This window comes from Lynx rufus, unplaced genomic scaffold (assembly GCF_022079265.1).
Source record: "Lynx rufus isolate CCGP_SWC_20201006 ecotype Redwood Valley unplaced genomic scaffold, mLynRuf1.p SCAF_6, whole genome shotgun sequence".
Lineage (NCBI taxonomy): Eukaryota > Metazoa > Chordata > Mammalia > Carnivora > Felidae > Lynx > Lynx rufus.
Window position 1 is genome coordinate 65,665,443 of NW_025814878.1, and position 24,986 is coordinate 65,690,428.

The 24,986-nt window shown below is 38.5% G+C and overlaps 1 protein-coding gene across 1 annotated transcript in view; it reads left to right on the forward strand.

Moving 5' to 3' along the window:
- MDN1 (midasin AAA ATPase 1) overlaps window positions 1–24,986 on the forward strand; it is a 174,384-nt gene that overhangs the window by 52,309 nt on the left and 97,089 nt on the right. Inside the window, exons 17-33 of the mRNA XM_047102371.1 lie at window positions 1,628–1,731; window positions 3,902–4,046; window positions 4,521–4,617; window positions 6,082–6,195; window positions 8,247–8,394; window positions 9,229–9,339; window positions 12,518–12,669; window positions 13,178–13,356; window positions 13,956–14,164; window positions 14,330–14,476; window positions 15,453–15,594; window positions 17,007–17,141; window positions 17,223–17,361; window positions 17,962–18,100; window positions 18,364–18,494; window positions 20,452–20,596; window positions 23,116–23,245. Of these exons, the coding sequence (XP_046958327.1) occupies window positions 1,628–1,731; window positions 3,902–4,046; window positions 4,521–4,617; window positions 6,082–6,195; window positions 8,247–8,394; window positions 9,229–9,339; window positions 12,518–12,669; window positions 13,178–13,356; window positions 13,956–14,164; window positions 14,330–14,476; window positions 15,453–15,594; window positions 17,007–17,141; window positions 17,223–17,361; window positions 17,962–18,100; window positions 18,364–18,494; window positions 20,452–20,596; window positions 23,116–23,245 (2,367 nt within the window). The remainder of the gene's footprint in view (window positions 1–1,627; window positions 1,732–3,901; window positions 4,047–4,520; window positions 4,618–6,081; window positions 6,196–8,246; window positions 8,395–9,228; window positions 9,340–12,517; window positions 12,670–13,177; window positions 13,357–13,955; window positions 14,165–14,329; window positions 14,477–15,452; window positions 15,595–17,006; window positions 17,142–17,222; window positions 17,362–17,961; window positions 18,101–18,363; window positions 18,495–20,451; window positions 20,597–23,115; window positions 23,246–24,986) is intronic.

Sequence of the window (24,986 nt, forward strand, 5' to 3'; positions counted from 1 at the left end):
ATGCCACTGTAAGAACAGCTGTGTCTCTAATAGAGGAAAAGATAGTGGCCAGATTTCCTGCTTTTTTACTGCACAAGGATCTGAATATGGACATGCAGAAAAATAGACCAGATGGGTGTACCCACATGGTGGCCCCTGGAGCTGATTGAACCCACCTGGTCAGAGTGGGAGATGCTGTGTTAGCCCTCCAGGATCCACCTGATACATTATAAGAATATTCTTCTCCACAGTTAAATATTTCCTGAATTCACCTGCTTACTGTGTCATTGGTGTCACAGGCCAACCCCTACCATGAAGTAATGCCAGTTGACTTTGAGGAAACACCAAGACTTCAATCAGGCAGCTGGCTTTTAAAGGAATGAGGAGATTCAATAGAATTCATTCAATTGTGTTTGAGACTGGTTCCAACACCAGTGAGAAATTCACCTAACATCAGAGCTTCAGAGCATCGCTATGAAAGAATTGGTTGGTGATAATGCAGTTGTCAGCCACAGCAAAAAAATGCGATGTAGTGATAAGAAAGAGCATTGGAGATGCAGTTCTTCCCTAAATTGTAAAGCCCCTTATTCTTGATAAAGTTTATTTGCTGCATGATGAAGATAAGGACTTTAGCTGTGCCTGGTAGTTTGTCTGGTTGCTCAAGATGTCAGCTTTCCGATGTTGCTTCAAAACAACCAAAGAAGACACTACTAGTTTGTTCAAGCAGAATGCACAGGTTAAGCTAAGTACCAGGGAATATTACCAAGAAAGCACGAAGTTGTTTGATTCCTCAAACCGTGAAATTGCACCCTGTTTCAGCAGGAAGTAGCAAGAGCTGTCATCATCCCAGTTCCTTCAGGAATAAAGCATGATCAAAAGACAATGGGGATTGAAACTGGTAACCAAAGGGTTAATGGAACTAATGATAAGTGCAGCTGCAGACTAATAACCACAGATGCAACTTTTTACCCACATCTGTTTTCGTTTGCCTTTAAATATCCCTGACTCTTCAGGCTTGTGTATTTGAGGCTTGCTTTCCTGAGTCTCCTCATTTGGCTGCCTCTTAAATGCATCCTTGCTCTCTGTTTGGCTTTGCTGCATGTCAGGCAGACAAACTTGGGTTCAGTTATAGAATTAGGGGAGGAGTTTGGGGAAGAATGAAGCAATACAAATTGGAGTTTTCTGGGACTTAGGGGCAAAGATGACTAATTCTGAAGTATTGCTGTTCCTGTGATTCTAGGCAAGATTTCCATAAAAACATGGTTGGTGATGTTGATGTACCAGTACCACTTACTGGTCACTCAGTCTTATTTCCTTAGAAAATAAGTTCTTCAAAAAGCTAAGTTCTATAGTCAAAGGGGTTTTGGTAGCTTAGTTGTCTTCTATGTGCTTTCTTATCCCTAAAATGGGAGTAAGAGTACCTACTTGAAAGGATTGTTGTGAAGGGTAAAAAAATTAACTAATATACACATGCATATATAAATGACCTGATTAGTATAGTTGCTGGTACATAGCATTATATAAGTGTTAGGACTTATTTTTTAGTATGTCTAAGATGTTTGATTTTTGTATGAGTTTTGTGTGTGTGTAAGTTAAATGTATTACAACTCAAAATGTGTGTTAAATTCTTGTCTTTATTCTTTTCTAGGGTTACTCCTAAAAGAGAAATGGGAAGCATTTGGTCTTAGACTCAGCCATGCTCAGCAACAAATGAAAATGACTGAAAATGCCCTCTTGTTTGCATTCGTAGAGGTATTTTGCTTTGGCTGGCTATCTGGGTTAAGGGAATGTTGATTTGATGCAAAATGCAAGTTTAGGCAGGCTACTATTACTGTTGATGTTTTTAGTGCTTGCTGTTTAAAATTTAATAAATACTAATATTTTGTGGGGAGGATTTCTGAAAAATGTCCTTTATGGAAATTGTAAGGTCTTGATAATCACCATTATTTTTTTTTTTTTTACATTTATTTATTTATTTTTGAGAGAGAGAGACAGAGCACAAGTGGGGGATGGGCAGAGAGAGGAGACACAGAATCCAAATTAGTCTCCAGGCTCTGAGCTGTCAGCACAGAGCCTGACGCAGGGCTCGAACTCACAAATTGCAAGATCATGATCTCAGCTGAAGTCAGACGCTCAACCGACTGAGCCACCCAGGCGCCCCAGCACCATTATTTTTAAAGTTGCAGTTGAGGATGACTACTCTGTTTCATGGCGGGGGCCGTGGCCGGGAGATTTGAGTGTGTTCTCTTTAGGCCTTACTTTCTATTCTAGTAAATGGATAGCTCTATTGTTTTCTGTCCTGTGACCTGTGGGAAAGATCATCTTAATTAAATTTTCATGATGGAAGCTTATTAAATTCTTTTGTGGCATAATTGACTATGCCCTGAGAAAGGTAGGAATCTTATTTGAGATGGTGTTTTGGTGAGAGAGCAAGATCATTCAGTCATATGTGCATCAGTATGGGAAATTTGGTCGTCATTGCTTAATCTTAGTAGGATTTATTTCTAAAATCACCCATTAGGATGTCAAGTGCTTTCAAAATAGGATTTATACCTGGGGATGCAAGCTGGTACAGCCACTCTGGAAAACAGTATGGAGGTTCCTCAAAAAATGAAAAATATAGCTACCCTATGACCCAGCAATTGCACTACTAGGCATTTATCCAAGGGATACAGGTGTGCTGTTTCGAAGGGACACATGCACCCCCGTGTTTATAGCAGCACTATCAACAATAGCCGAAGTATGGAAAGAGCCCAAATGTCCATCAGTGGATGAATGGATAAAGAAGGTGTGGTGTGTGTGTGTGTGTGTGTGTGTGTGTGACACACACACAATGGAGTATTACTCGGCCATCAAAAAGAATGAAATCTTGGCCATTTGCAACTATGTGGATAGAACTGGAGGGTATTATGCTAAGTGAAATTAGAGAAAGACAAAAATCATATGACTTCACTCATATGAAGACTTTAAGAGACAAAACAGATGAACATAAGGGAAGGGAAACAAAAATAATATAAAAACAGGGAGGGGGACAAAACAGAAGAGACTCATAAATATGGAGAACAAACAGGGTTACTGGAGGGGTTGTGGGAGGCGAGATGGGCTAAATGGGTAAGGGGCACTAAGGAATCTACTCCTGAAATCATTGTTGCACTAGATGCTAACTAATTTGGATGTAAGATTTAAAAGATAAAAAATAAAATAAAATAAATAAATAAAAAAAAGGGGGTTTATACCTATTTTATGATTTGGCATTACAATAGAGTTCAATACATTTGTTCTATTTTATTTTTTTCAATTAAATTTATTGAAGATTCTGTTAGGATCATCATGAAAGCAAAAGTACAAAGCCATTTAATAATAACATAATCCAATTTTTGATGTTCTGTCACCTGAGTAGATTTTAATATTTATCTTTCAGTGTTCTTGGAAGTAGAACTTGAAAAGATAACTCAGTAAAGATGAGATTTATTTTGATATTCTTCAACAAATGTGAAAGGCTATGTATTACAACCACTGTACCTTCTTGATTTAGTCATTTATTTCATCTTTGCATACTTGTCAGTATACTGACCCTGTATTTATTTTGGGTGCTTTTAATAACCATTTGGGCACCTATAAACATCTGAATACATTATAAGTTACCGGTTACCTCACCATGTATCTCCTGAGATGATTTACTTTGTTGCATCTCTGTTAGGCTCAAAGATATTCCCTTGACCCTTTTGGACATTTAAAAAAGGTTGTTTTGGCCTTAGCTCTGACAACAAGCTGGCAGCCATTGGGCCTTTAGGGTGAAAGCTCATCAAGTACAAGAGGTTTGCCCTTGCCTCTTATTTCTAACCCTGCTTGCATAACTGCTCTTGGTGAGTGTATCTTTATTTGAAATGGATTTTTAACATTTTACTTTATCTTTTTTTAGGGTACACTAGCTCAAGCCGTAAAGAAAGGAGAGTGGATCTTATTGGATGAGATTAATCTGGCTGCTCCAGAAACATTAGAATGTCTCAGTGGTTTACTCGAAGGCTCCTCTGGCTCACTGGTGTTGCTAGATCGAGGAGATACAGGTAGCACTTGATCCCTTTGGGGTTTGACTTGGCACCAGGCCTTGTGGCCTCTTTAGAGTAAGATTCTTTTGGTTAGGTGTGTTACATAGGTCTCCCAGTGTTCATTCCCTAGTACTAATTTTCTGCCAAGTTAGGTAGCATGGGGAATGCAAAGAATAAGATAATTTGTCAAGTTACTTGGGAAGTAGGTAATAGATGTGCATACTCAGTGACAAAATATCTGCTGTTCAATATAATGAACAACGATACCTTAAAAGATGGTGGAGTGGCAGCAGAAGATTAAGGGGTATATAGGCCTGGAAACTGTTCAGTGGGGTTTCAGAAAAAGCAAGGATGGTTTAAGCAGCCAGCAGTAACAGTCTGAGGCAGGGTGTCTTGGCCTTAAGTTTTGGGGCGTTAGATAGTCTTCCTCTGTGGACCTAAGGCTGATGACTTGATGTTACCAGTAGAGAATTTATAATTTTCTCTTAATAGAACCACTGGTTCGTCATCCCGACTTCCGTTTGTTTGCCTGTATGAACCCAGCAACAGATGTGGGCAAAAGGAATCTTCCACCAGGAATAAGAAACAGGTGAGGAGACATGGACTGGTTCCTGGGGATGGATGGATGGATGGATGGATGGATGGATGGATGGATGGATGGATGGATTTATTTATTTATTTATTTATTTATTTATTTATTTAGTTCTCTTTGTTTATTGATTGGTAACACTAACACAACCAAACCTCATAACAATGCTTGAGATTTCTTGATCTCTGATAAGCGGAATCCTTCCTTATGTGTCATATTCCTCTACTTTCTCCAGATGGTAGGAATACAGAGGACTCCAAAACACTGGAGAATTTTTCCTTTAGGTTGTTAGTATGACACTTAATGGATCATGGATATTGTTGAAAACAAAATTTTTTCCTCCTTCAAATATCTTTGTAGTTACCAGAGAAATTTCACATACTGATCAATGTTTAAGTGCATTTTAGGAATGGAATCCCTTTGGACGAGACCAGTGATTTGTAAAAAGCCTTGTAAGTTTCAGTTTTCATCATTAAGCACTGACTGACACCAATAAGGTACTTAGCTGTTGGTATCTTATATATGTAGCATTTGGGAAAAGGTGAATGATCTAATTTTGTCGGTGATCTTTTGTTGAATTTCGAGTTTTAAAATGGTGTTAAAATTTTATTAGATTCCTCCCTCCATTATATGAGTAATAAAACCTTCTTAGGAAAATGTTATAAATTTCATTATGTATTTTCCTTTGCTGCTACAATTTTATCATTTTTTCCCCATGATTTTATTTTTGATGGTGATGTTGATACTGTTCTGTTGTTGTTGCAGCGTGTATGTTTTATTACATGTAGTTAGAATCAAAAACACCTCTGAAAATGAGGACAAATGTGTTACTTTTGTAACTCTTTCTTGTAAGGACTGTACATGAAAAACTTCATTACATGCAAATAAATTTTTGGCAACAATTATCTTTCATTTCATTATGGTCCATATGTATCTACATGAAAGGCTTTTATTTATTAATTTTTTAAAAATATTTTTCAATATATGAAATTTATTGTCAAATTGGTTTCTATACAACACCCAGTGCTCATCCCAAAAGGTGCCCTCCTCAATACCCATCACCCACCCTCCCCTCCCTCCCACCCCCCATCAACCCTCAGTTTGTTCTCAGTTTTTAAGAGTCTCTTATGCTTTGGCTCTCTCCCACTCTAACCTCTTTTTTTTTTTTCCTTCCCCTCCCCCATGGGTTTCTGTTAAGTTTCTCAGGATCCACATAAGAGTGAAAACATATGGTATCTGTCTTTCTCTGTATGGCTTATTTCACTTAGCATCACACTCTCCAGTTCCATCCACGTTGCTACAAAGGGCCGTATTTCGTTCTTTCTCATACATGAAAGGCTTTTATAGTTTATACTGTAAAAAGTTCAAATGAGTTTACATAACTTCTTGTGTTTTCTATTTTTTTATTATCAAAATAGTTGTATTCCTCAAAATTTTAATTCTGTAATAATAATTGTCTTCCAGGTTCACAGAACTTTATGTAGAAGAATTGGAAAGTAAAGAAGATTTACAGATTCTTATTGTGGATTATCTGAAAGGACTGAGTGTGAATAAGATCACAGTGCAAGGAATTATCAAGTAGGTTCACTTTGGTTTCTCTTGATAAACTTTTCCCCTGAACAAACAATGTATGCCTCATGCATCTATATTTATTATTTCTTTTTTGCTAGAGAAGGATTATCATTAAGGTTTCTGTTTTAAAGTAGGGACCTTATGATCTTCTTTGGATTTTACTAATGAAGCTACATTGAAAGCTTAAGAATCACCACGTATGAGAATATTTAAGTAATTGGATAATGCTCTCCTAATTACTTTTGTATTCATAGCTAAGAGTTTGCATCCGTGGAAGATGTAACTGGCTTCTCTTTTGATCTGTCTTGATGAAATCTTAATTTTTGCAGTTTGCATACTACTTATGTGGGATATAGGGGGGAAAAGGTTGGTAAAATAAGGGATTCAGGTTTAGAATTAATTGAGGCTTAACTGGAAAACATACAGACTAGCCATCTTGAGTCTTTTTTGTTTTTCTGTTTTTGTTTTTTATGCCTTGTGGATAGGGCATAATCTTTTATATCAGATAACTGGATTCTCATACAGGCTGTGTCAGAAACGAATTCTTTCGTCCTGGGCATGTCACTTAGTTAATTTTGTCTGTTGTCTAGATAGAAATACACACTATGTAAGTTGTTTTGTTTTGTTTTGTTTTTAATTTATCGGGAGGGAGGGAGAGCGAGTAGGGGAGGGGAGCAGAGGGAGAGAGAATCTTAAGCGGGCTCCATCCTCAGTGCACAGCCCAATGAGGGACTTGATCCCACGATGTTGGGGTCATGACCCGAGCTGAAATCAACTTGGATGCTCAAACAACTGAGCTGCCCAGGTGCCCCCTGTGTAAAGTTTTGAAATAGGATCATATTAATGTTTTACTTTGCATTTTGTGGTTTGTTCCTTATTTTTTATACAAATAATTACTGAGTTGCCCAGGTACTAGGGATACAGCTATAAATAAGAGACAGAATCCTGGTTCTCCTCATAGACCTTTTAATTCAAGAGGTGAAGGTAACCAATAAATAAGGAGATACATACTGTAATTTAGGTTGTGTTAAGTGAATAAAAATAACACCACAAAATGGGGATTACAACATACAGGCTTAGAGCCCTATTTTAGATAGGTTAGTTAAGGATTACAACATACAGGCTTAGAGCCCTATTTTAAATAGGTTAGTTAAGGAGGCATTTATGAAAATGCTTTGAAATGGTTTACCAATACCACATTCTAAAATTGGAACACTTTTTGTTAGCCAAGACTTTGGACAGAAGTATAAATATGTGTGGTTAAAATTCAAAAGTGGAGATAAAACAGGCTAGATAAAGCAGAGGCTCTTGTAAAATGCTGATAGTACGAGTAGTAAGTAGCCACTTTCTGCACAAAGAAGAATATATAGCTAAATTGCAAAGAGGCAAGCCAGATCCCATTTGGGCAAGCACTTGGATTTCATCTGTGACACACATTTGGTTACTCTTGATCTTGTGTAGCTGATCATCAGTTTCATGAAATTTTAAATTTCTTGCATTTCATGTTTCAGTCTGAAACTTCTTCCATCTTGTTATCTTCTGGACCCCTAAAGCCAATGGCAATGATAACAGTAACCGTCACCTTATATTCATGCTTTTTAAATTTTGTCATTATTGATTATGGCCACATCTATGACCTTTCAGAACACCATGAGTTTTCTCTGTGCTTATCCATCACTATTGTCGCTTACATAGGAACTTTATTTCCCCATTGTATTAGAGCTAACTCTGAAACATTATGTTTGGACTCTATATATTCTTGGTAAAGGCCTCTCCTGTCTCTCTTTTTGTTAAGAATCCAATGTTTCTCACCTCTCCTCTTTTCATCCTAAAGGAAATTGATAGATCCTTTTTTTGAAAGAGTCTGTGAGCGTGTGAAAAATAGATTTAAAAGAGTATGTGAGAGGTTTTGGTGAATGCTCTAGCAAGTTGTATGCAAGCTTAACCATCTAAGTCAGGGAAAATGGCTTTGGGCCTTATGTAGAAAAATTGGAATAACAGCAAAATAGTGAATGCTAATCAATTAATAAGTCACCTGAACTCTGTCCTTTTTGTAGCTTGTACACAGCTCTACGGAAAGACTCTGGGACAAAATTAGTGGATGGAACTGGCCATAGACCTCACTACAGCCTTCGGACTCTTTGCAGGGCCCTGCGATTTGCAGCCTCCAATCCGTGTAGCAACATCCAGCGCTCACTCTATGAGGTCTTTCTAAAGTCTGTGTTTTTTGTATGGGAGCTTGGCGGATGGGCTCACCGTCAGAAGGGAGGGAGTGGTTATGTGTCTGCCGGGTTTGCCTGTGTTTTACATTTAGTCAGATAAGCCCAGAACATTTCATACCAGCGCTACCCTGACCTTCTTCTACCATCCTGTCACATTTAAAAGTTGTTCAGCGTGGAGCGCCTGGGTGGCTCAGTCGGTTGAGTGTCCGACTTCAGCTCAGGTCATGATCTCACAGTCTGTGAGTTTGAGCGCTATGTCGGGCTCTGTGCTGACAGCTCAGAACCCCGGAGCCTGCTTCAGACTCTGTGTCTCCCTCCCTCTTTGCCCCTCCCCGCTCGTGCTCGCTTGCATGCGCGCTCTCTCTCTCTCTCTCTCTCTTTCTCTCTCTCTGTCAAAAATAAACATTAAAAAAATAAATAAAAGTTGTTCAGCAGAGGGGGTGGGGGGATTGCATGCCTGAGTGGCTCAGTCAGTTAAGCATTTAACTCTTGATTTTGACTCTGCACTGGGTGTGAGGCCTGCTTAGTATTCTCTCTCCCTTTTCCTCTGCCCCTTCCATTCTCATTCTCTCTCACTCTCTCTCTCTCTCTCTGTCTCTCTTTCTCTCTTTCTCTTTCCCCCCACTCTCTCCCTCTCTCCTTTCCCCTTCTCTCCCTCTCTCCCCCTCCTTCCCTCCCTCCCTCAAGGGAAAAAAAAATAGTTATGGGAACCAGTACCATCTAAGAAGGTTGAATTTTGTTCCCGAAATATGTTGGCCTGTTACTGCAGAAGGGTAATTAGTTTTATGCATATTTGTTTATTCTTTTTTTTCCCTAGGGCTTTTGTTTGGGTTTCTTAACACAGCTTGATAGGGCATCACATCCAGTAGTTCAGAAGCTCATTTGTCAGCACCTTATCTCTGGCAGTGTAAAAAGTCTGCTGAAGCAGGTATGTTTTTTGATGTTTTTGACTTGTTTAATGTAAATGAATGGCTGAATTATCAACTTTTCAGCTTTTTTTTTTTGCAGAAGTAATCTGTTGCAAAAGATTTAAATATTAGAGGGTGTCTTAGATGGTGCAAATTCCCAATAATCCTACTCCTACTCTTTAGAGATTTAAGCCTTATAGTCATTTCCACCTAAATTATGTATGTTTTTATTTTCTTATATATTCACATTCTGACTACGTGTATAGATTTATCAAGGCAAATTCTTTCTTGTTTTTATTTTAATTCCTATTTAACCTACAGTGTTCTATTAGTTTCAGGTGTACAATATAGTGATTCAAAAATTCTATACATTATTCGGTGTTCATCACAGTGAGTTTTCTTTTAATCCCTTCATCTGTTTTACCCATCCACACTCCCGCCTCCCCTCTGGTAATCATCAGTTTGTTCTCTATAGTTAAGAGTCTGTTTTTTGGTTGGTCTTTTTGTTGTTTTTTGTTTGTTTCTTCAGACTCATATATGAGTGAAATCATATGGCATTTGTCTTTCTGACTTATTCCACTTAGAGTCAAATTCTAATACACATATCTAATATAAATGATTTTAAAAGGATCATCTTGGGGCACCTGGGTGGCTCAGTTGGTTAAGCGCCCAGCTGTTGATATCAGCTCAGGTTGTGATCTCAGTGATGAGATTGAGCCCCGCATAGAGCACCACACTGAGCATGGAGCCTACTTAGGGTTCTTTCTCTGTCCTCTATCTGCCCCTCCCCCACTTATTCTTTCTTTCTCTGTTTCAAAATAAATAAATGAAACTTAAAAAAAAATTAAAAAGGACCGTCTCATAAGACTGTTCTGTAGCTTCTTTTCTTAGCCTAACTGTATACTGGATATAGTTTTGTTTCTGTACCTGAGATCACTGTGACATGGTTTCTAAAGGTTACATAGTATTTTGTTGCTTGTACCATAATTTGTGTACACACTTCACATCTGATTGATGGTTGGGCTCCCCCCCCCATTAAACACAGTAACTGGGTTGCCTGTGTCACTCAGTTGGTTGAGTGCCCAACTCTTGATTTCGGCTCAGGTTATGATCTCAGGGTCATAGGATCGAGCCCTGTGCTGAGCATGGAGCCTGTTTGGGTTTCTCCCTCCCCCACCCCCCTCCTTTTCACTAGCCCCTCCCCCATTTGTGCACATTCTCTCTCTCATGCTCTCTCTAAAATAAAATAAAATTTCTAAATTAAAATGCAACTATTTCAGTTTGACAAAGGAAATTATAGGATAACATAGGACTGAAAGATGCAGAGTAAGTTTACCAAATAAATGCTTTTTTATGTTGATTCATTCCTTTGTAGGAAGAAAGAGCCTTAGGGACTTTGGACTACTTTAGATTCAATATATTTTCCTCTTTAAAAATTTGGGGCACCTGGGTGGCTCAGTCGGTTAAGCGTCCGACTTCGGCTCAGGTCATGATCTCACGGTCTGTGAGTTCAAGCCCCGCGTCAGGCTCTGTGCTGACAGCTCAGAGCCTGGAGCCTGTTTCAGATTCTGTGTCTCCCTCTCTCTCTGCCCCTCCCCTGTTTATGCTCTGTCTCTCTTTGTCCCCAAAATAAATAAACGTTAAAAAAAAATTTTTTTTTTAAAAATTATACAAATAGGGCGCCTGCATGGCTCAGTTAGTTAAGCGTCCAACTCTTGATTGCGGCTCAGGTCATGATCTCATGGTTTGGTTCATGAGATCAAGCCCCATGTTGGGGCTTGGAAGTTTTCTTTTCTCTGTCTCTTCCCCCATTCACATGCACATACATTCTTTTTTTTTTTTTTTTTTTTAATTTTTTTTTTTAACGTTTATTTATTTTTGAGACAGAGAGAGACAGAGCATGAACGGGGGAGGGTCAGAGAGAGGGAGACACAGAATCTGAAACAGGCTCCAGGCTCTGAGCTGTCAGCACAGAGCGCGACGTGGGGCTCGAACTCATGGACTGTGAGATCATGACCCGAGCCGAAGTCGGCTGCCCAACCAACTGAGCCAGCCAGGCGCCCCACATGCACATACATTCTGTCTCTCAACATAAATAAACTGTAAAAATTATACACGTAACACATGAATATTTACTTTTGGTAAAACATGAAAACATTGAAAAAAAGACTCAAGCTTGCTTTGATTATTATCTCAATACCATTTTTTTTGTGTGTGTTCCTCATGGTTACATGTGATTGGAGGCTTAAATATTCTTTTTCCCCACTGCTCCTGAGCTCAGTAGAGGAGCCCTTAAAAGCAGTAACTGCAATGGTGCTTCAAGTTAGGGAACTAAATGTTTGAGGAGAGCACTTCTTTGTAGTTATAGATCTCACCATTTTTGATCTATGAAAATGAGAGTTTTGTAGAAATCAACTTCATATATTCAAAAGATTATGCTGTCACCCACAATATTATTCTTTTTTTAAAAATTTTTTTTTTAATGTTTTTAATTTATTTTTTGTGACTGAGAGAGACAGAGCATGAGCAGGGGAGGGGCAGAGAGAGAGGGAGACACAGAATCCGAAGCAGGCTCCAGGCTCTGAGCTGTCAGCACAGAGCCAGATGTGGGGCTCGAACCCACGGACCGAGAGATCGTGACCTGAGCTGAAGTCGGACGCTTAATTGACTGAGCCACCCAGGTGCCCCCACAATATTATTCTGAATAGATTAATTTCTCTAGATGGTGGCTTTTATTATTTGTTTGTTTGTTTGTTTGTTTAGTGTCTTCCAGGAAGTCCAGGATAAAATGCAAAGGCCATTTCCCTCAATTCAATGTTGGTCCTGTTTTTAGGAACATGGTTTATATGAAGTACATGTTTTTGATCAAAGTACTTCATCAGAGTGGGAAATTTAATAGGTGAAAGAAAAGAACTGAATCATAAATTATTTGAGAATTTACTTGATTCAGTTTCTTCCTCATACACACCTACCACCCACCTGGATTTTAACACGAGTATGTGTCACTTGTCATTGTTTTGATCTCATTCCTCAGAGTAATTTATTTTCACATTTCACCTATGGCTTTAATGCTGAAAGCATTCAGAACAGGGCAGCATTCTTGGTGATAATTTCTTTTCCTACCTTACACTCCTTTCTGAAAGAAAGCCATAGTGGTCATTGGACTATGGGGTTATTTCTCTAACTTGTGTCTTTCAGCCTATTCCAGAACCAAAAGGAGGTCGTCTTATCCAAGTCGAAGGATACTGGATTTCGGTGGGAGACAGGGAACCTACAATAGATGAGACCTACATTCTTACGTCTTCTGTTAAGCTAAACCTGAGAGACATAGTCCGAGTGGTTTCTGCAGGGTATGTGGACCTTTTCTCTTGCTGCTCTGAAGCTTTACCAGAATGGGCATTAATGACATTCTAGTCTTACTTCCATAATTTTTCAAGTGCTGTATTTGTTGTTCGCTGGCTACGTGTCGCTTTTCTCCTGGCACAAAGCATTGTTCTAGTTATATCTTTGGTGGGAGCAACACCCACCAATTATTTTGGCCATCTTTAAAGTTGCTTTCCAGTATTGGGCTGATGAATACTTGTCTCCCATTATTTAAGTGAGTAACAGCTAGTCCCATTTACTGTTTCTCATAAGTACTGCAAGAAAGGTTGAGATTGTTTTCCTCTGTATTTTTTAAGGAACCATTTTTATATAGAAATTTCTCAGAACTTAAGAAACATTCCATTAGTGATGCATAGGTATATAAACATATTCTTTTATGCTGATAAATTCTGTATTCTTTTTTAAAACTACTTGAATTAATTCTGGTTTCTTTCTTTTTTTTCTTAAATTGGTTTATTGTTTCGTGTTTTGAAGAACCTATCCAGTGTTGATTCAGGGAGAGACATCAGTTGGTAAAACAAGCCTGATCCGGTGGCTGGCAGCAGCTACTGGTAACCATTGTGTGCGTATTAACAATCACGAACACACAGATATTCAGGAGTATATTGGTTGTTACACATCTGACTCTTCAGGGAAGCTTGTGTTTAAAGAAGGTAGGATTATTATTTCATTCCATGTGTGTGGATATTCATTCTTTGAAACCCATTTCCCCAGGTAATCTTTATCCTTTCCAATTGAGGTACATGACCTTTGCCATAACAGCTGGTTTTTCTTTTTCTCTGATTTCCCTGGTTAAAGAATGATGGTGAGGGGTCCAGCTTCCTTTGAGCCCCACTGATCTCATCAGTTGTACACAGGACTACTGCCAAGTTTTGTAGAGTGCAGCTGAACTGCTACTTCATTTCCTAGAGACTCAGAACGGGGTGAATGTTGAACAGAGGGGAAGCTGAGAATAGATATGGGAATGTGGTAATTTAAATGAAATTGGACTGCGGGGGTGGGGGTGGAATAAGTTGAAAATGTGATATTTGTCAGCCTTAGCTCCCCTTCTGTGTGAAATAAAAAGGATTACTTTGATTAAAAATTGTGCTTCCTTGATAACTCAGTGTCACAAGTTATCTTGAGGCGTGACTAACTGTAGGGAGTAATTTGTTTTGAAATTTAATGTTCTAGTATTGGTTGATTTGTATATTACATTTTTTTAAAACCTTGGACTAACTTATGTACTAATTCTCAGTGTTTGTTTTTTAAGGTATTCTTATTGATGCTATGAGAAAGGGCTATTGGATTATTTTAGATGAATTAAATTTGGCCCCTACCGATGTGTTAGAGGCACTGAACAGATTACTGGATGATAACCGTGAATTGCTCATCACAGAAACACAAGAAGTTGTTAAAGCTCACCCTCGGTTCATGCTTTTTGCTACCCAAAATCCCCCAGGACTTTATGGAGGCAGAAAGGTATGTAGCATTTGCCCCTTACTCCATTTGTTACCCCATTGAGTAGTAAATCTTCCTTGATACGACTGAAAATTTTTTTTTTGCTTCTTTTGAAGAGTTTTTCTTTTTCTGGTGAATAGCAGAGCCTCTGTTTTGGAAACTGTTTTTTTCTGATGTGTTTCCTAGGTGCTTTCTAGAGCCTTCAGGAATCGGTTTGTGGAGCTGCATTTTGATGAACTGCCTAGTTCTGAGCTGGAGACAATCTTGCATAAGCGCTGCAGTTTGCCACCCTCCTATTGTAGCAAGTTGGTTAAAGTCATGCTGGACCTTCAGGTATTTCACCTATCACTTAGTTTCAAATGGAATGTATTGATTATATTTGATGATCAAAATTTAAAATTTGATAGCATTCTCCCGTCTGTTAATTTTTTTTTTCTCAGTACAGATAGTATCTTTAAAATGTGTTCCGTTAATATCCACTTTTTGGTTTTATAAATGAATAATTTAATATCGTGTTAAAAATTTTCTCATAATTGTATGTGATAACAGTTCCCTACTTGTTGATAATGTTGGAACATTTTGTTTAGGTTGTGATTTGGCATTGACAAACTACAGTTTTTGTTTTTTAAATGGAGCTAGTCCTTGAATGGACATAACTAAACATACCTTTTTCATGTCTCGGCCTTGTCAACTATGCAAAGCTACACTTTTTTGTTTTTTGTATCCCATTTTAAGGTGTTAGAAGTGTTATCAGAATTAATACACATTTACCTTCTAGAAAGCTAATAATAATTAGCAGTTATACTCCTCTATGTTCCCAAATTATGGGAATAATGTTTGCCACCATTTGTATTCATAACTTTTTCTGTATGATATAGGAGATGGAATTCCTTTTTTTTTTTTTTTTGGTGTTGTGATTTGAAATTCCATTGTTAATATTCTTATGTATGAGTTTGAATATTTATCTTCAAAGGATTACTTTCCATTTACTTAAAAAAAATTTTTTTTTAATGTTTGTTTTTGAGAGAGAGAGACAGTATGAGCAGGGGAAGGGCAGAGAGAGAGGGAGACACAGAATCTGAAGCAGGCTCTAGGCTCTGAGCTGTCAGCACAGAGCCCGATGTGGGGCTCGAACCCACAAGACATGAGATCATGACCTGAGCCGAAGTTGGACGCTTAACCGACTGAGCCACCCAGCCGCCCTGGGATGAACCATTTTCATGGGAGCTTATGTTTGCTAAAAAATTTTATATAGGTTGTACAGTGTGCTTGCCATCACTCTTTTTCATTTGTTTTGATATTGTAATAGTCCTATCGCAGAAGTTCTTCAGTGTTTGCTGGAAAACAGGGCTTCATCACCCTTCGTGATCTGTTTCGATGGGCTGAAAGATACAGATTGGCTGAACAGACTGAGAAAGAGTATGACTGGCTACAGCATTTAGCCAATGATGGTATGTTTTCAATCGGATGTTCTCAAACCATTTAGTTATGTTAGATATTTAACTTTCTTATTAAAATAAGTTTTTCCCAAATTGTGATCTATATACATATTTTACTAGGTATTCCAGATTTAGTCTTTCTCCCTTAAGTGCAAAGTGCTTTTGAAAATGGTTCTTTTCTGTAGGCATCTGTGTTAATATGTTTGGATTTTTACAGTTTTCTCTTTGGTTTAGGTGCCTCCATGTAGGAGTCAGATAGGGCACAGTGCCCATAAGACTTTAGGCAAATGGCTGGTGGTGTCTCTGTTGACCATTTATCTACAACTCGGTAACCATGGATAGTGGTGCTTCTGTCTTATACAGAAAGCTGACAGGTTTGGTCAGGTAATATCAGAGTTTTGAGAGGAAGCAGTTATGTCATGAGACTCCTGATTGGTCATTTTGGTTTAATCCATGGGAAGAATTTATATGTTTCTCTATATCCTAGGAAAGAAAGCATTTCAGAATCTTCTGATTTGAAAGGTACTAATGAGTCATTAATAGAATCCTTAATAAGGAGAGTACAACTAACCCTTGAGAGTTTTGTTGTTTTTTTTTTTTTTTTTTTCTTTACTGGTAAAGAGTAGATAGATGGAGGAACACATTTTTTAGAAAACTTTAAAAGGAAAACTTTTTAGTCAAGGTATAGCGTACAGTAAAATGAATGCAGTGCTCTATTTTTTCATGTACAAGGAAGATCTGTTTTTTTTACATATGTATGTGTCCACATGAATCATCATCTAGACCAAGGTTTAGAATATTTTTCAGTGCCTCAAAAGATTCCTTCATGGCTCTTGCCAGTCTTAACCTCCCTTGGAGGTAACCACTGCTTTGACATCTATCACCACTGCTTTGATTTTGCCTGTGCTTGAGCTTCAACTCGTGTCATGCAGTATGTACTCCTTAGGCTTGGCTTTTCACTCAGTCTAATGTGAGGTTCAGTCACGCTGCTCTGTGTATCAGGACTTCATTTTTTTTTTCTTATTATTGTAACCCGTTGTACAGGGATACCGTAATATATTTATTCATTCTCTTGTTGATGGACGTTTGGGTTATTTCCCCTTTTTAGCTGTTATGAATTAAACTGCCCTGAACTTTCCTCTATATATCTTTTGGTGCACACATGTTTATTTGTGTTTGGGTCTACCTGGAAGTCCTGTTGCTGGGACACAAGGCATCCAAATTTGGTTATTTGCAGTAGGTTTTCCCAATTGTCCAGAATAGTTCTTTAGATACCCTCTCCACCTGCAAGCTTATAAGAGTTCCTGTTCTGTATTTTGAACATCCCTTGGTATTATAACTTGACACTTGATGACTTCTTTCTTTCTTTCTTTCTTTCTTTCTTTCTTTCTTTCTTTGTTTCTTTGTTTCTTTCTTTTTTTTAGGTTTTATGCTTCTCGCAGGCCGAGTCAGGAAGCAGGAGGAAATTGATGTGATTCAAGAAGTTATTGAAAAACATTTCAAGAAAAAATTGTGTCCTCAATCCCTTTTCTCCAAAGAAAATGTCTTAAAATTACTGAGTGAGTAGGTCAAAATATCTAGAGAAAATGAATTGAGTTGTACTCTTACTAGAAGCTAAATATTTATTCTGCCTTTTATAGGTAAATTGTCCACTCGGGTATCCATGTTGGAATCTGAGTTCAGCCACATTGTGTGGACTGAGGGCATGCGGAGACTGGCGATGCTGGTAGGAAGGGCGCTGGAATTTGGTGAACCAGTGCTACTGGTTGGGGACACTGGGTAAGTTCCTCTGCTTCTGTGACTGGAACTCATTATGATGGATCAGTTCAGTTCCATGGGAGTACTTGAGTTATCTCTGAAGGGTTATCAGGAATACAATCTTTGTTTTTTCTTGTCCTTTTCTCCCTTCCTCTTTTTTTTTAAAGGGCACGGAAGAGGTCTATTGTTTACTTTTCCTTCAGACTTTGTGATGGAAAAAAAGGTTTCTTGCATTATTATCATTAGAGCAGTTTTTTTTCTTTGTAATTCTTCTGAATCGTGACATTCATTCTATAGACATATACAGAACAGCAGATGAGATACTATCACTTGAAAGTCTGTAAGGATTGGATTTCTCTCCCATCCATTGTTTGTTGTTATTAGAAGTAGGAAAGAATGAAATTCATGCAGTATTTGCTTTTCTAGATGAGGAACGTTGTAGGGTGCGGGTGTTTGGGGGAAGGGTACCCTTAGCCCAGGGTGCAGAGGTCCTGGGTTGGCCTGCAGTGTCTGCTCTAGTGAGGCCTTCACCAGGGCTCCCCTCTTTTGCTCACTGGGGTGTTTGTGGGTGTGTGTTTGGAATTTATGGTCCTTACTAATCTGGTGTGTATTTCTTAACAGGTGTGGGAAAACTACTGTCTGTCAGATGTTTGCAGGCTTGGCAAATCAGAAACTATACTCTGTTAACTGCCACTTACACATGGAGACATCGGATTTCCTGGGAGGGCTGCGACCAGTGAGACAGAAGCCAAAGGACAAGGTTTGTCCAGTAATAAATGATGTGTTTATTCATTTGAAGAACTGCAGTTGGTTCTGTGCATGAATCAGCTGTGGAATTTGTTTATGGTGAGATTTTTGATTTGAGGTTTGATATGTATCTTTAGATTTTCACTTGTCTACAAGAGGCCTTCATGAGCATCCTGTTGTACAGGCTTTCTTCCTTATGTTTAGACCCTTAATTTCTGCAGAATCTTGTGGAGCCATCTGCTCTTTAATTTCACACCCCTCTTTTCCAAATTGTAGGAAGAAATTGATACATCAAGACTTTTTGAGTGGCATGATGGTCCTCTAGTTCTGGCCATGAAAGAGGATGGCTTTTTTCTCTTGGATGAAATCTCACTGGCTGACGACTCTGTTCTGGAAAGACTCAACAGGTATATGTGTAAGAGATTTACCCTGTGTTTGATGTTTGTGATGGTCTGGTTATTTATTTACTTTTTTTAACTAATTTAAAAATTAAAAAATTCCCATCTAGTTAACACAGTGTTATATTAGTTTCAGGTAGGTGTATAATGTAGTGATTCAGTAATCTATATGTTACACAGTGCTCATCGTGATACGTATACTCTTAATCTCCTTCAACTATTTCACCCATCCCCCCAACTACCTCTCCTCTGGTAACCATCAGTTTTTTTCTCTATAGTTAAGAGTCTGTTTCTTGGTTTGTCTCTTTTTTTCTTTGTTTCTTTTCTTAAATTCTACTTAGGAGTGAAATCATTATATTTGTTCTTCTTTGACTTACTTAATTTAGCATTGTACCCTCTGGTTCTATCCATATTGTTGCAAATGGCAGGATTACATTCCTTTTTATGGCTGAATAATATTTCATTGTGTATGTATATATACCATGTTTTCTCTAATCATTCATCTATCGGTGGACATTTGGACTGCTTGTCAATTTGGCTGTTGTAAATGATGCTAAAGTAAATATAGAGGTGCATATATATCTTTTTGAATTAGTGTTTTCATTTTCTTTGGGTAAATATCCAGTAGTGGAATTACTAGATCATATGGTACTTCTATTTTTAAGGTTTTGAGGTACCTCCATACTGTTTTACTGGTCTGGTTTTTATAAATATTAATTCTTGTGCACAGTAATACTCTCCATAGGTGCATAGTAAATATTTGAAAATAATAACGAGTTACCGTTTTTGTGTTTTGTTTTGACTTTACCACTCAGGGTCCTTTAAGGGGCCTAGTTTTTCTGTTTTGCTGTCAGTAATCAGAAAGATGGCACTGTGGTGTGTTGGGGCTAAAACAAATGAGCCCAAGTTACAACTTTTTTTTTTTTTTTTTTTTTTGGTGTTTATTTTTCAGAGAGAGAGACAGAGTACGAGCAGGGGAGGGGCAGAGAGAGAGAGGGAGACACAGAATCTGAAGTGGGCTCCAGGTTCCGAGCTGTCAGCACAGAGCCCAACATGGGGCTGGAGCTCATGAACCATGAGATCATGACCTGAGCTGAAGTCAGATGCTTGACCGACTGAGCCACCCAGGTGCCCCTACAACTTTTTTAAGGCAAATTTTATGTGACCATTATCTAAATTCTTTGAAAGAACTAGAATCAGAATTCTAAATGTTATGGCTGCAAGGCCTCAAAATCTCAGACCAGTATGAATTTTGATGTATATCTATTTTTCTTTTTTGAAGTTTAATTTGCACACCATAAAATGTATCCATGTTAAATGTATAATTCAATAGGTTAGTAAATTTACTAGTTTTGAGACCCCACAACCCAGTTTTATATTTCTACCATCACAGAAGGATGCATCTATTTGGCCCCTTTACAGTATACTTCTGATGCTGTCTCCTGCTCCAGGCAACTTTCTGCAAAATTTACTTTCTGCAGAAAAAGAGAAAAGATTTGTCTTTTCAGCACATTCATATAAATTGATTCTTCTCTCACTTTGCATCGTTTTGAGGTTCATCCATGTTGTAACCTATGTTAGTAGTTTGTTCCTTTTTATTCCTAAGAGTATTCCAGTGTATAGTTATACCATATTTTTATTTACTCAGCACTTGATGCTATTTGTGTTGTTTCTACTTTTATGAATAATGCCGCCATGAATATTTGCATGCTGTTTTTTTTAATGCATTTTTGTGCATTTTTAAAACAAATGGATAAAAGGAATTTTTTTTCTTTCGATCAGAAATATTATTCCATTACACAGGAATTGGGATAATGAGTCATGTAAAAATTTGTGGTAGGAAATTATTAAAGTGAAAGCTCAGCAGAAGAGATAACTTTTTTCCTTTTTAAAAGAATGTTGAAGACCACAAAATAGAAGAGTACATGAGCCTTTTCTAATCTTAATTCTCCGATTTTTCTTTTAGTGTCCTTGAAGTGGAAAAGTCCTTGGTATTAGCTGAAAAAGGCAGTGTAGAAGACAAGGATAATGAGGTAGAGCTGTTGACTGCTGGGAAGAAATTCCGTATCTTAGCAACCATGAACCCTGGGGGCGACTTTGGAAAAAAAGAGGTAAAATTGTGTTCCTAAAGCATAATTTTTTTCTAGTTTTTGACCTCAGTTCACTGGTAGCTGTAAATATAACATGTAAAAATGCATTTGGAATTTTATATTGGGTAATAATTTAAAGCCTAGAAAGATAGTTTAGAATTATTACAAAAATGAAGTCTGACAAAAACATTTCCTTATTTTTACATCTCATGGTGTGTATGTGTCTGAAATTTCATTGTGTCAGTCGCTTTGCCCAACTCAACTCTTTACATATGTTACCATAACAAATTCTCACAAGAACTTTGACAGAAAGTTATTTTCCTACTTTCATGGATGAGAAAAGATGAAACTGAAATTTAATCTATTTTTTTAAAGTTTATTTTGAGAGAGAGAGCTCACACATGCACAAGAGAGGGTACCAGCAGGAGAGAGGCAGAGAGAGAGAATCCCAAGAAGGCTCCACTCAACACAGAGCCCAACACAGAGCCCAACACGGGGCTTAATCTCATGACAGTGAGATCCCGACTTAGCTGATATCTAGAGTCAGACGCTCAACTGACTGAGCCGCCCACTGCTCCGAAACTGAAATTTAATCTTTTTAATTTTTTTTTTTTTTTAATTTTTTTTCAACGTTTATTTATTTTGGGGACAGAGAGAGACAGAGCATGAACGGGGGAGGGGCAGAGAGAGAGGGAGACACAGAATCGGAAGCAGGCTCCAGGCTCCGAGCCATCAGCCCAGAGCCTGACGCCGGGCTCGAACTCACGGACCGCGAGATCGTGACCTGGCTGAAGTCGGACGCTTAACCGACTGCGCCACCCAGGCGCCCTAATCTTTTTAATTTAATCTTAAACTCTGCTTCTGGAGTCTCCTTTCTTAAACACGAGTGTGGCTTTGAGTGATTTTAGAGTGACAAAAATGTTGCAGCCAGGAACCTCTTCTGGTTTTGCAAGTGGAGCCTATCTGTTCTCTCCAAGGATTTGTGGGTTATGCTTAGACTATTGGTAAAGGAAAGGGTGGAAAGCAGTTCCTTCTGTTCATGGGGGTAGTGTTAGGATTCAGCCAGGATCCAATACCCTGAACACCATAGCTTTCAGGTTCATGAAGCCTCTCAGTAGAGAAGTCTTCCTCTGTGTCGATCCTGGTCTGTTAGAGTTAGGAAAATGGTAATGTGGTGATAGGTCAGGGATGATGAGAACGGAGGTTGATTGTGAATGAAAGTAATTAAAAATCTTGGTAATTTGGTGGATACCCTTGAAATGTGAACATGATGTTTTGGGCTTGATTTTCCTCTGTAGTGTAACAAGACAGATTATTGCTGTGCCTCTTGAAATGTTCTTAAGAGACGTAATAAAGTATATCACAGCTTCAAACATAATGTGAAAACTGGTTCCTGGGTTGGCTGGGTGGCTCAGTCGGCTAAGCGTCTGTCTTTGGCTCAGGTCATGATCTCACAGTTCGTGAGTTCGAGCTCTTTGTTGGGCTCTGTGCTGACAGCTCAGAGCCTGGAACCCGCTTTGGATTCTGTCTCCCTCCCCCTGCCAATTGCACTCTGTCTCTTTCTCAAAATTAAATAAACATTAAAAAAAACAAAACAGAATGGTTCCTTGGCAAATGGAAATCCCGTAGAAAGATCTGATTTTGACGTTGTGTGTGTTAGCTTAGGTTAAGATAGTTTAAGTTTTTCTTAGAAAAAGATTGCCAACTTTTACCTAAGGGAAAGCACTTTATTGTTTTGGCACACCTAGCAAGCAGAGTGAGGTAGAATGCTGAAGACCAGAAGCACTGCTTGTCTAGGATGGCAACAGGGAACACTCACACATTCACTGGGTCTTGGTTGAGCTGCTCCTGGGTATAGGCATTGCTCCTGGTCCTGTTGCAGTAGGCCAGATAGATGGATGGAGCTTATCAAGTTATAGGCAAGCAATGATAAACTAATAGTTATGTGCATATGTGGCATTGTAAATGCTTATTAATAGGGGAAGGGTAAGAGGAATCCATTTTGAGAGCAAAGGCCATAAGACTGGAAGAACTAACAATTCTTTGTTATGCAAGAGGTAAAATATGTACCTCCTTACTAATTTGGCTGTTCCTCTTTGAGCCACTTAGGAGATGTTTTCTCTGACTTCAGACAGCTCTCCCCTTATCGCACAATAGCATTTATTTTCTCTAAAACATTGGTTTTGTAACTGAAGGTAAAGGAATGGCCTTTGCTTAGGGGAAAGTATTCAGGTTTGGGAATCACCCACTGGGGCTAGAATTCAACTTACACCATTTACTCTATAAAACCTTGAAGTTCTGTATGTCTATAAAGAAAGTGATGGGGGAATATGGTGTTGAGGGGTGTGGTGGAGATTAATGAGATGACATATGGAAGGAGCCAGGACAAAGTAGACCTTTAATAAATTGTACCTACTAGTAGAGATAATAAGAGGAGCATTTGGTATTTGTTAGACTCACAGCTAACATTTCTTCAGAGGATTTGTTCTCTAACTTTCCTCATAAGTATCCATTCATATTGAAATTTTTGTTTCTTGTAGTTGTCTCCTGCCTTAAGAAACAGGTTTACAGAAATATGGTGCCCACAAAGCACAGGTCGTGAAGATTTAATTCAGATTATCAGCCATAACCTTCGTCCAGGATTGTCTCTGGGCAAAGTAGATCATAAAGGTGAGTTTTTTCAGTTGGTACAGGTTGTAATGGTGGTTATGAGGTGGAGGGGATTGTATGTTGGGAATGAGAGGTGTTGTATAGGACATTAGCAGTGTATATATGTTGGCATGTTAAAAGGAGAAGAGGAGATAGAGAAATGGGAACAAATAGATGTAAGAAAATAGGCTATTTGGGGGCGCCTGGATGGGCTCAGTTGGTTGGGTGAGCAACTTCGGCTCGGGTCATGATCTTGCAGTTTGTGAGTTCGAGCCCCGTGTTGGGCTGTGTGCTCAGAGCCTGGAGTCTGCTTCGGCTTCTGTGTCTCCCTCTCTCTCTGCCCCTCCCCTTCTCACACTCTGTGTCTCTCTGTCTCTCAATAATAAATAAATGTTAAAAAAAAAACAAAAAAAAAACCAGGATATTTGTTATCTTCCACTTAAGTGTCCCTTCTTCATATTGCCTCCTTTACCAAGGTTTTTAAATTGTAGCTTTTTTGTTTTGCCTATTGGCTCTCTTTATTTATTTATTTATTTATTTATTTATTTATTTTTTAATTTTTTTTTTTCAACGTTTTATTTATTTTTGGGACAGAGAGAGACAGAGCATGAACGGGGGAGGGGCAGAGAGAGAGAGGGAGACACAGAATCGGAAACAGGCTCCAGGCTCTGAGCCATCAGCCCAGAGCCTGACGCGGGGCTCGAACTCACGGACCGCGAGATCGTGACCTGGCTGAAGTCGGATGCTTAGCCGACTGCGCCACCCAGGCGCCCCTTGGCTCTCTTTATTTAAAGTATATTTGTTCTTCAGAGATGAGGAAGATTTGGTTTAAATTTTAGTCATTACCACCTTCAGAAAATGTTTATAGACTTTTTTTATGAAAAAAATTTTTTATGTTTATTTATTTTGAATGAGAGAGCACAAGTGGGAGAGGGGCAGAGAGAGAGGGAGAGAAAGAATCCTAAGCAGGCTCTGTGCTGTCAGCAAGGAGCCTGATGTGGGGCTCGATCCCATGAACTGTGAGATCATGACATGAACTGGAATTAAGAGTCAGATGCTTAACCAACTGAGCCACCCAGGTGCCCCAAAAATGCTTATATACTTTTAAACTGCATTTCTTTATCATCGACTAATTTTATTATTAACTTTATTTAAAAATTTCGTTATAAAAATTTTCAAACATAAGCAAATCAAAAAATAATATTAAAAAACTTCTGTATACCTAAAACCTAGATTTAGCAATTTTTAAGATATCTGGTAAGGGTCAAAACGTTTATTATAAAGTTCTTTAGCCTAAATTGCTTCGATGTATATATGCATATATTTTTTTAAAATGCTTATTTATTTGTTTTGAGAGAGAGAGAGGGAGGGAGAGAAGGTGCGTGTACTGTGGGAGGGACAGAGAGAATTCCAAGCAGGCTCCTCAGTGTCATCATAGAGCCTGACCCAGGGCTCAAAGTCATGAACCATGAAATCATTACCTGAGCTGAAATCAAGAGTAGGGTGCTTAACTGATGGAGCCACCCAGGTGCCCCTACATGCATGTTTTTTTATTGAGGTATAATCAACATGTAACATCACATCAGTTTTAGGTACACCACATGATTTGATATTTGTACCTATTGTGAAACGATTATAATATGTCCACTTAACATTTATCATGAGATGTGTGTTTGTGTATTGAATGGCTAAATTTAGAATCCAGTTCTGGGGCGCCTGGGTGGCTCAGTTGGTTAAGTGTCGACTTCGGCTCAGGTCATGA